Source organism: Sminthopsis crassicaudata, chromosome 2 (assembly GCF_048593235.1).
Source record: "Sminthopsis crassicaudata isolate SCR6 chromosome 2, ASM4859323v1, whole genome shotgun sequence".
NCBI lineage: Eukaryota > Metazoa > Chordata > Mammalia > Dasyuromorphia > Dasyuridae > Sminthopsis > Sminthopsis crassicaudata.
The window spans coordinates 663728519-663739985 of NC_133618.1; the positions used below are offsets into that span (position 1 = coordinate 663728519).

An 11467-nucleotide genomic window follows, 5' to 3' on the forward strand; every position below is an offset into this window, starting at 1 on the left:
TTGGTCCCTGACTTACAGTATTTACAACATTCAACCCGGGGAGGCCCCTGGGGCCAGAGAGAGGGGGCTCCCTGAGGACCCGCAAAGGGAACTCTTGTGCCTTAGCTCCTTTCTAAAACCCCCGAGGCCGCCTTTTTGCCTCAGAGCACACTTTGGGCCATGGGGGTCTTCCTTGGGCTTGGCGGGATGGCGCCCTCTGCCCCGCCTCGCAGGGGGCCCTGCCCCAGCTTTTGCCCCCCAGCAATCACTGGGGCTGGAATGGGCTGAGGGAGGAGCGGTCCTTGAGATGTCAGAATGGCCTGAGACGGCGTTGGGCAGGGGCAGCCGGGGGGGGGGGTCCCTGACCTCCGAGGGGGCCCTGGAAGGTTCTTTCCGTTCGGCTGGCTTTACATCGGGGGTTGGGGCCCGAGCTTGTGAGGCGAAGTGACAGATGCGGGAGGTGCAGGGCGCCAGGCCGGGCTCCTTGCTTGGCCCTCGCTCGCTTGGCTGGTGTCTCCCACGGCGCTTCTTGCCCTGAGCCATTGTGGCTGCTGGGGGCACCAGCCTAGGCCCCACTGGGCATCTTTTGGTCGTCCCGTGCATTTAGGGTGGCTCGTTTTTTCGGGTCTGTGATGGCCCCAGTTTAAGGAACTCCCAGTGTGGAACCTCCTCTGCACAGACTCCATAGGCTTTTTTTGTTTTTAATTAATCAATTTTATATTATAAGCATTATTAATTGCAAAAATAATTTTATATTATAAACATACACATAATAAATACAATATATATTATATTGTATTAAAGATTTTTATTTACAAAGCCTATGCATGGGTCATCTTTCCAACACTGACCCTTGCAAAACCTCTGTTCCACATTATCCCCTCCTTCCCCCCATCCCTCCCCCCATCCCTCCCCTAGATGGCAGGTAGTCCCACACATGTTAAACACGTTGAAATCCATGTTAGATCCAATATACGCACAAGTATTTATATAGTTATCCTGCTGCAAAAGAAAAATCGCATCAAGAAGGAAAAAACTGAGAAGGAAAAGCAATGCCAAGAAAACAAAAGAACGGAGCGGGGAGGATGCCGCTTGGCCCACCCTCGGCTCCCACCGTCCCCTCTGGGGGTGGCCGGCTCTCTCCGTCGCTGCACAGGTGGATCCGGTCTGACCCGTCTTGGCGCTGGGGCCGCGTCCCTCAGAATTGGTGGTGACTCTGGCTTTACCAGACCGTTTCTTGGAGCACCTGGAGGTGGAGGGATTTGTCCGAGACGCGGAGCTGAGGCCCCTTGGAGCCCGCTCTGTCCCTGCCAACCCAGGGGAGCCCCTGGAGTCACAGCCGAGGCCCCCGGGGGCTTGGCCAACCGCCCGGCGACGGTTCCGAGTCCCGCTGGACTCGTGTTCCCCCGCGCCGCTGTAATCCGGCTCTTGCGCCACCCCCCATCAGCACTCTCCGGGCCCTTTCTCAGAGCGAGCTTTTTAAACGGCTGAAGCAGGAGGCTTCATTCTAGCCAGAGGTTAGCGGGGAATTGTTTTCCCCACGTTCATAGAGACCGGCCCCCCGAAGTCGGCGTTGATCCTGTAGAAGGGCCTGACCTCGGGAGTGAATACTGTGTGTGTGCGCGCACGTGTGTGTGTGTGCGTTTTCTCTGATTTTATTTATTTTGTTAGCTATTTCCCAATTGTATTAACAATTTTAGGCTCATTTAAAATCCCAATTCCTGATTCTCTCCTCCCCCACCCCTTGTGAAGACGAGCAGGGGTGGGGTAGCGCACACTGGGGAAGTCTGGCAAACACGTGTCCCTGTCAGCAAAGCTCCTTAGGGCCCTCAGCATCTCTGGGCTGGACAGGCCTGGCCCAGCGTGGGAGGGCGAGGGGGCCCTGAGTGTGAGAGTATGATTGTACAAAGTGATAACCTGGGCCGGCTTCCCCTCAAGGCTTCTGTTTGTCCCATGGAGGTCTTCCTGGCAGCCCCCGGGGCTTCTAGGCTCCTAGCTGGGAAAGTCTGGCCCTCGGGAGCTGCCCAGGCCCCTGCTTAGCCCATTTTCTCATCTGTGCAATGGGGACAACGGCGTCTGCTCCCTTTGTTGTCGTCCCTGTGAGGCTCATCCCCGGGCTAGAAGCAGCCTCGCTTCTTGGTGCCTTTTAGTTTGTGTCGGATTCTGTCATTTCCAAGGGCGCGGATCGGCTCGGTCACCGGGGGTCGATGGCCCGCCCATCCCAGCCGGCACTGATGGGGTCCGTCTCCTGGGGTCGCCCGTCCCTGCCCCCGAGTCTTCCTGATGCTGTCTGCCCTTCACAGCAGGGGCCCTCAGGCTGGGAGATAGGAAGTGGGATCCCCTTTTCGTGGTCCTGTGGGGGCGGGACTTGAATCCGGGTCTTTCTGCTCCTGGACCAGTCCGCTGTCCCTGCCCCGGAGAGCCCGACTGATGTCCAGAGGACACCGAGTTCTGGCCTTTTTGGCAGACAAGGCCCACGCGGCGTCCGCGGCCTGGCTGGGGAAAGCCGCTGTCCCGAGAGTTGAATGGCGTGGGGGGAGGGGGAATATTCCTATCGCAGGTAATAATTAGGACGGGTCAGTGTTTGAGGGCCTCGCGCAGAGCTCCTGGGGGCTGCCGGAGTCCGTGCCCTTGCGCTCTCATTCCCGCTGTCTTCCTCTTCCTTCAGCTGCGGCGGGAGAAGATTGACCTCGAAAACACATTGGAGCAAGAGCAGGAGGCGCTGGTCAATCGTCTCTGGAAGAGGATGGACAAACTGGAGGCTGAGAAACGGTGGGTGTGGGCCACAGCGCGGGGGAGGGGGCAGGGCCTGCTTTTGATCCCACGGCCCCTGTAGGGGCGCCTGCCTGGGAGGCCCCTGGACCTTTCCCAGAGAGCTCAGGCTCCTCGCCCCACTTGGCTTGGTCGGGGAAGGGCTGCCATCTTTGCAGGTCCCCAGGCTCCCGTCTTCAGCTCCTCCCTCACAAGCTACTGCCCCTCAGCCCCTGCGTCCAGCCAAGGGAAAGCTCTCGCCCGGTCTCTGTGCTCCCTTCCTGTGGCCTTCTCCTGGGCTCTTGCGCCCCCTCCTCATTGATCCTCCACTTCTGGTCCCTCCCCTTAAAACCATCTTCCACGTAGTGAATAAAACGATCCTCCCCAAAGATCTGCTCTAGAAAAAGCAGGTGGTGTCCCTCGGCTCGGACAAAGCGGAAGGAGAGCAGGGTCTGAGAGAGGAAGGCGGGGCTCTGGCTTGCTAGGCCCTGGGCCTGGGGGAGCGGACCTGGAGGACGCTGGGGGGAGGGGACCTGCCCCTGCCGCTGCGGGCAGGCTGCCACTTAGGCCCGCTGTGCCAGCTCCTGCGCCTGCACACGCCGTCTGAGAAGGTGCCTTCACCCTGGCTTTGGTTTCCCGTGCAGAATCTTGCAGGAGAAACTGGACCAGCCCGTCTCGGCTCCCCCGTCGCCCCGGGACATCTCCATGGAGATCGACTCCCCGGAAAACATGATGCGGCACATCCGGTTTTTAAAGAACGAGGTGGAGAGATTGAAGAAGCAGCTGCGGGCCGCCCAGCTACAGCGTAAGCATCTCCTCCGGGCCCCGGGCCCGCCTGCGTCCTCCTGGGCTGGGGGCCCGGGTTAGAGTCCACAGGGCCCCTGGGCTTCCCACTCCAGGCTGAGCTTGGTTCTTGGCGGCTTTTAGGCTCCTCTTTCCCGGCTGGGAGGCCCCTGGGCCAGCCTTGCTTCCTGACCTCAGCCTCCCTGGCCCGCTCGCAGAGCCGCAGGACCGTCTCTTTCTGTGGTCCATGAGCCTGGCAGGGCAAGGACCACCCGTGGACTCTGCTCGTCCTGTGGCGGTCCGTGGTGCTGGGGGAGTCGCGTCCCTTTCCATTCGGGGACCCAGCTTAGCCAGCCTCTTCCCACTGTTGCCACAGGGTGCGGCACCCTCACCGTGAGGAGCGCAGAGCGGGCGGGCGGGCTTGATGTGGCAGCTGATGGCTTAGCCAGCCCTTTCCCGAAGCGCCACCCCAGGACCCACGGGAGGCTGGGAGCCCCTGGGGTCCGTGACCAGCAGACGAGAGGCCCGAGAGGCCGGGCTGCCCCTGGCGGAGCCCCCTTGTTCTGGGGAGGAGCTCCCCGATGAGTCCAGCAGAGGGTGGGCCCCGGGCCTGATCACAAGCAGGGCCGGCCCTCAGGAGATTCCTGGGGATGATCCGAGAGGGCCCGCCGGGGAGCCGGAGTCCCAGGGTGACAGCGTCGGCCCGTAGCGCTGGTGGAGGCCCAGCACAGTGGTGGGCAGTTAGGACCACGCTGCCGGGCTTTAGTGGCTGGTGGGAGGGAGACCGGGGCCAGGTCAGCCACCGACAGGATGCTGTGGCCCCCCCTGGGGAGGGGGAGGGGAGGAGGAGGGGCGTGTCCCGGCGGTGCCATGGACACAAAGGTGACTGACAGGCGCTGTACAGGGGAGCCGCAGCCCAGGGAGGGCAGAGGCTGAGGGGGTCGGGGAAGATACTCAAGAGGGCCGTGACAGGGGACATTCTCCATGCAAGGTCTGGGGCTCCCCCATCCTCCGAGGAGGCGCCGAGGCCGGGGCCCCGGGCTCCTGGGGGCTCCTCTCTGCTCGGCTTTGCTGTGGGCACCGTGTGGGGGCGCTGCAGCGCGTCCAGGGAACGGGGTCCCCTCGGGGGAACCCCGACTTCCCCCCCATTGAGTGGCGATTCAAGTCGACCCTCCAACGCCGCGTGCTTCCTGACTTCCTTTTCAGTCACTGTTTTCTTTCTCCTTCTCTAGCCGGTCCCCCCTCCACTAAAAGCAGGTTCTGGAGGGGGGGGGGGGGGAGGCCGTTGGGGTCACATGGCCAGGCAGGGTTGGTGTCCCAGGTGGGATTTGGACCCTCCCGGCCTCAGGCCGGCCTCTCTCCTCTGCGGTCGGGCTGCCCCAAAGCTGGGGCTCTCAGGCTGCGCTTGGGGAGCGAGCGCCCTCCTTGGTAACCCCATGGCGTCCGCGGCTCCCAGACCTCCGCGGGGCTCAGGAGGGGCCGAGGAAGGGGCGTGGTCCCGGCCGCCCCCCCCCCCGTGCCCCCCAGGCCCGCAGTGGGTCCCCGCCCCTGCCCCCTCGAGCTGACCCGATGCCGCCGCCCTTTCAGACTCGGAGAAGATGGCCCAGTATTTGGAGGAGGAGCGCCACATGCGGGAAGAGAACCTGAGGCTGCAGAGGAAGCTCCAGCGCGAGATGGAGCGGAGGGAGGCCCTGTGCCGGCAGCTCTCGGAGAGCGAGTCCAGCTTGGAGATGGACGACGAAAGGTGGGCACGCGGCGCGGTCCTGCGTCCGGCTGGGGCCCGGCCTCCCCGCACGAGACGCCGCCCTCCCCCTCCGGACAAAGCAGGGGGCCACGTGGGCTGGGGGGGGGCGTCCACAGGGGCCCCTTTGTGCTCGGTCAGGGCCGCAGCTGCCATTCAGAGCCCCGCCTCCTCATGGAAACGTGTCCAGGAGCACTGTCAGCCCCCGGGCCCCGGGCGGGAGCAGTCCTCAGACCCCGAGGGGCAGGGGCGGTCCTGAAGGTCTCGGGCAAAGGTCAGGCGGTCATGTAGACAGCATTAATTAGCAGCCTGCTGGATACCGGGCCCACGTGGAGGCTGCCCATGTATACAGTCTTGTCACAAGGAACTTTGCCCACAGGATGGGCAGCCAGGAGCCTCAAAGGAGATGCAGAAGTGAGTGCTGGGGAGGAGAGGGGGGCAGGGAGCGGGAAAATGAGATGCCCCCCACCACACGTGACAGCGCCATTCAGAAGCCCTTGCCCTGGTGGGCCTGTGCCCTCCGTGACGAGTGCCTGGTGCAGTGAGCGAGCTTCAGCCGGGAGAGAGCTCGCCCTCCCTCGGGTCAGGCCGTCCTGCCTCTGACCTCTGACCCCTCAGTCCGGCAGACCCTCGTGGGCCGTTTACAAAGGCAGCAGGTCGCTGCCCACACTGTCTTTCTCAGGGATGCCCGCGACTTCTGCGGCCGGGCGGTCTGCCTTTCCGTAAAGCAGCCGTCCGGGCTCGGCTCGGCCGGCGGCTCGCAGACCCGTGGGGACCGCCGGATGGCCGTGGGCCTCCCTGACGGGTGCCGCTGGAGGAGCTGCCCTCGCTCTGTCCGACTGGGCAGAGGCGCCGCTCCTTGCCAGGCGGGCAGTCCCCGTGCTCAGAGAGCTCCTGGATAAGCGAGTTCCTGCCGTTGTCAGCCCTATCAGAGCTTAGAGCAGACGAGAACCGCCTTCCCCCAGAGAAGCTGCCCCTGGGCCCTGAGCCGCTCGGGCCGAGTCTCCGTGCTCGCGTCCCCGGCATGGAGTTCGTGCCGCACGTTTTCAGGGAGACGTGTTCTCGGATAACGACCCCGCTCTGTGGCCGCGGGCTCAGGGAGCGGCTCTCCCAGCCTGGGCCCGGGGCTTCCGGCGGGGTTTCGTGCCGGGGTTCTCGGGGGCCTCTGACCGCCGCCTCCGCTTCTCTTGCAGGTATTTTAACGAGATGTCTGCCCAAGGCCTACGACCTCGCACTGTGTCCAGCCCGATCCCTTACACGCCTTCTCCCAGCTCCAGCAGGCCCATCTCACCGGGTGAGTGTCTCCCGTCTCTCGGCCATCACGCTGGCGGGCCAGGCGCGCGGGGGTGCCGGGGGGAGCGGGCCAGGCGCGCGGGGGTGCCGGTGGGAGCGGGCCAGGCGCGCGGGGGTGCCGGTGGGAGCGGGCCAGGCGCGCGGGGGTGCCGGTGGGAGCGGGCCCCGGGCCGGCCGCAGGAGCCCCACGGGGGTTGGGCGGGGAGAAGGCCCGGCTGAAGCGTCACCCTCGCGGCCGCCTCGGTGCGCGTCCATCACACCCGGCATCCCGGCAAGATGGCAGCCCTGAGCCGCCTGCCCTTGCCCTAGAGAAACTGGCCAGGACCCCGGGAGCACCCCAGAAACCCCCTCCGGGGGCCCGGGGGCTGAGCTGGAGGCCTTGAAGGCCGCTTCCGGCCTTGGGATTTTGTGAATTATCTCCGAGAACAGTTTCCAGACCCCCCGGGACACAGGGCGGCACTGGAGGGAGAGCGAGCTTCGTGGGGTCCGGCAGTCAGTCAGCAAGCGCTCCCTGAGCACCGAGCAGGGCCGGGCAAGGGACTCCGGAGAGTCCGGGAGCCGGCCAGGGCGTCCGGCCTGCTGCGGGGGCCTGGTTCCTTGGGCGCCAGAGCGGAGGAAAGTCGGCTCGCTCTCCCCGTGCTGAGTGCACAGGCTGCCCCCAGCGTCCACCCGGGGGCGTCCTCCAGCCTCCCTGCTTTCCCTCCTGGGAGCCCAGGGCAGTGGCCTGAGGCGGGGCCAGCAGGCTCTGGGGTGCTGGGCTGTAGCTGCCTGAAGCCGCTCTCCATGAACGAGGCAGGGCTCCTTGATTAGCTCGGCCAGCGAGGGTGCGCCCGTTGTGGGAGGAAGATATGGGCGGGCCACAGGGGGAGGAAGTTTGGGCAAGGACAGCTCCCTGTCCCCTCGGAGCTTCCAGAAATCCTGGGGTGCTCTGCGACAGTGCTCTGCGATGGTGCTCCACAACTGCTCCGTGACAGTGTTCTGTAGTGCTCCTCAACAGCTCCATGACAGTGCTCCATAACAGCTCCATAACAGCTCCGTGACAGTGCTCCATAACATCTCCGTGACAGTGCTCCATAACATCTCCGTGACAGTGCTCCATAACAGCTCCGTGACAGTGCTCCATAACAGCTCCGTGACAGTGCTCCATAACAGCTCCGTGACAGTGCTTCACAACAGCTCCACGATGGCATTCCACAATAGCGCTCTACACTGGTGCTCCACAACAGTGTTCCACAATAGTGCTCCACCGTGGCTCCACGATGGCGCTCCGTAATAGCTCTGCAGCAGTGCTCCACGACGGTGCTCCACCACGGCTCCATGATGGCTGGCTGAGTTCTGACAGGCCAGGCCCCTCCACAGGGCCCCTCGAAGGCTGGCTGCCAGGCCTTCCTACAGCCAGTTGAGTTCTGAGGATAGAATGGGAACGGCAAGAACGTGGCTGGAGTCCTGGTGCCGGCCCTGCAGGGTGCTGCGAGGAGGAGAGATAGATGGTCCCTGTGGCCCGTCTGCCATGGGCACAGTCCCAGGGTCCTTTGGGGCAGCAGCAAAGCGGATGGAAATGCCTTTTCTTTTGGGTCGAGGCTGCCGGAAATTCATTGCTGCACAGAGCCATCTGAACCTGGACAAGGCCAGGAGGAGGGCCGGAGGCCCGGCCGTCCGTCCCATCAGGGTCTGTGGGGACGTGGGCGGGGAAGCTGCCTCCTGCCCCGGAGGCCTTGCTCCGAAGCGGGGCTGGCCGGCCTGCCCTAACAGCAGCAGCTGGGGGGGATCGCTGGGGGAGACGGCAGCCAGCACTGTCGGGCGCTCTGACCTGCCTGGTGGGGGCCGCCTCCTGGTGCCTGAGCTTCCGGGGGGCTGCTGGGACAGTCAGGTCAAGCGTACAAGCTGGGGGGTCATACTCGGGGGAATTTTTATCTAAGCAGTTATTTGATGCGGTGGATTCTGAGATGGATGATCTGTGAAAACGTGGGTGGGAAACACGGCTCTGATTTGTTAGTCCCCATGTTGGCGGCCTGGTTCGGGGCCGGATCAGAGGGCTGCGTACCCGGCTCTGTTAGAGTGACCGTTCTGAGCTTCACTGGCTCATCCTCGTTAGGGGGTCGGGCTCAGAGGCCTCCGAGACCCCTTTCTGCCGACAGCCAGAGAGCCGCCGTTCATTATGTCTTAATATGGGCCCGATGAGTTGCCTCAAAGATTCTGTGTTGCTTTAAAAAAATACTTCCAATCATACCTGCCGTGCAAATAAGGTTTTCCCCCAGATTTCTTTCCATTCCTTCTCACACTTGTTATTCTGAGATTGCGTTATATTATTCCTTTGCATGAAGTACCACGATTTATTGAACTATTCCTCTCTCATTTTTTAATATTCATTTTATTTTATCTTATTGTTTGTTTTTTATTTATTTGTTATGTTTATTTTTTCATTTATTATATTTATTTAGTTTTATTTTATTTTATTTTATTGGAAGTATAAAATCAATTTATTTCAGCTCCAAATAATTTTGCTTTGAAAACTTTGGAGCCGACAGCTCTCCCTGTTGTGGTAATGTTCTCGCTAAACCTATTTTACCTCAAGTTCGACGGCATCTAAATTATTTTCATCAACTTGATGAGAGAAGTGCTACCGGGAAGTGGTTTTAGTTTGCTTCTCTTGGCTTAATCATTAACTTAAGCATCCTTTCAAATGATGATTTTTTGCTTCTTAACAAACCGCTCTGTTCCTCACTTGGCTAACTAACATCACGGGCCGCAGGTTGTCTCTGACCTCCTGGGAAGTTTTCTGGAGTGGGAGACTTTGTTTTTTACTTTTGGATCTCTAGGGTCCGGCATAGTGCCCAGCACACGGGCCGTGCTTAATCAATGGGCCTTGATTGATTAGGCAAGACCATTACGAGGCACAGACGTCTGACTGCCAGACTTTAAAACGGCCACAAAACTCTGAGATAGGACAAAAAAACAAAAATCATCTTAATGGAGACGCGGCTCATATGATGGAGGCGCGGGTCATATGATGGAGACACGGCTCGGTATGATGGAGGCGCGGCTCGGTGTGATGGAGACACGGCTCATATGATGGAGGCGTGGCTCAGTGTGATGGAGACACGGCTCATATGATGGAGGCGTGGCTCATTGTGATGGAGACACGGCTCATATGATGGAGGCGCGGCTCGGTGTGATGGAGACACGGCTCATATGATGGAGGCGTGGCTCGATGTGATAGAGACGCGGCTCAGTGTGATGGAGACGCGGCTCGGTGTGATGGAGGCGCGGCTCGGTGTGATGGAGGCGCGGCTCGGTGTGATGGAGGCGCGGCTCGGTGTGATGGAGACACGGCTCATATGATGGAGGCGTGGCTCGATGTGATGGAGGCGCGGCTCGGTGTGATGGAGGCGCGGCTCGGTGTGATGGAGGCGCGGCTCGGTGTGATGGAGGCGCGGCTCGGTATGATGGAGACGCGGCTCATATGATGGAGGCGTGGCTCGTCGCGGCTTGGCGTGACGGAGACACAGCTAATCAGAATAATATACAAATAGTCCCACCAAAGCTAATAACTAATAATGAGGATACTGATAGCGCTCAAACATTAAGGTTTGCAAAGTGATTCACAGATAAGACACAAGATTTCAATGTCTGGTATACCTGGAGAAAACAAAAACTGGGAAAAGGATTATTTACCCAAAGAACTTGGGAAATCTTAACAATTTGCTAAGAAATGGACTCCAGCAAGGTAATAGATTCAACCAAAACAGGGACATGTTTCAGTGACTTTTTCTATTCAGCAAACAGTAGGAATTTTCCATGAGTAAGATAAGTATTTGATTTACATTAAAAACAATTTTGTTACAAGAAATAAATCCATTTGAGGGGCAGCCAGGTGGCGCAGTGGATAGAGCACCAGCCCTGAAGTCAGGAGGAGCCGAGTTCAAATCTGGCCTCAGTCACTTAACACTTCCGGCTGTGTGACCCTGGGCAAGTCACTGAACCCCAATTGCCTCAGCAAAATAAAAGAAATAAATCCATTTGAAAAAAAAAGCAGCATACTGGTCAAAAAAATGTGGCGAATGCTAGATTTAAACTCAAAAAGCAGAAACGACGTCCGAACTGGAGTTGCCTTTTAGTGGAGGATTGTTAGAAAAACTGGGCTTTTGTTTTAAGGACATTGGACATCGAGTGGATCGCGTTTTTCTTATTGTTTTGTTTTGTTTGTTGGAGGCAAACACCTTGTAAGTGCTTTCATTGGCTTTCGGACTCCTGGGACTCTTCCCCAATCTCCTCTTTCTGGCCCCCTCCCCCCCCCCAGGGAGAACTCCCGCTCTCACTCACCAGTCTTTCTGGCTCAGTTCTCTTTATTGGAGAGGTGACTATTGATCCTGTGTGTGTGTGTGTGTCTGTGTCTGTGTGTGTGTCTGTCTGTGTGTCTGTGTGTCTGTGTGTCTGTGTCTGTGTGTGTGTGTGTGTGTGTGTGTCTGTGTGTGTGTGTGTCTGCGCGCACGCGCACCTGTGGGACATCCCGATTAGAACGTTCAGCGGCCGTTGTGTCTGTGAGACTGGAGCTCAGAAGAGACCCTGAGGCTGCTTGAGCTGAAAATCATTTTCCCAGCGGTGTCGCCAAGGCAGTGGAGGGCCGCAGACAAGCCTCGGGGGTACCGCCGGTTAGGGTGACTTCTCCCTCGTGTCCCTGCCGAGGGTCCTCCCAGCTCCGGGGCCGGTGCTCCCTCGGCTGCGCGCCCCGGACCCCCACAGCTCCCTTCAGTATTCTTCAGGCTGAAGATCCAGTGCCTTTTTCGGGCCTCCTGGCAGCTCGTTACCACTGTCTGTTACACGTCGGGGTCATCGCCTCCTTAACCTTTTTCTCAGCATCACCTAAAGTCATCGTAGACATTTTAGCTCCCACGTTGCTTTGTAGACGCATACTTGTGG

At 59.9% G+C, this 11467-nt stretch overlaps 1 protein-coding gene across 1 annotated transcript in view; it reads left to right on the forward strand.

The window, feature by feature from the left end:
* The window catches only part of CCDC6 (coiled-coil domain containing 6), a 45575-nt gene that overhangs the window by 25888 nt on the left and 8220 nt on the right, over positions 1-11467 (forward strand). The window contains exons 4-7 of the mRNA XM_074297047.1: positions 2648-2751; positions 3375-3535; positions 5101-5257; positions 6448-6548. Of these exons, the coding sequence (XP_074153148.1) occupies positions 2648-2751; positions 3375-3535; positions 5101-5257; positions 6448-6548 (523 nt within the window). The remainder of the gene's footprint in view (positions 1-2647; positions 2752-3374; positions 3536-5100; positions 5258-6447; positions 6549-11467) is intronic.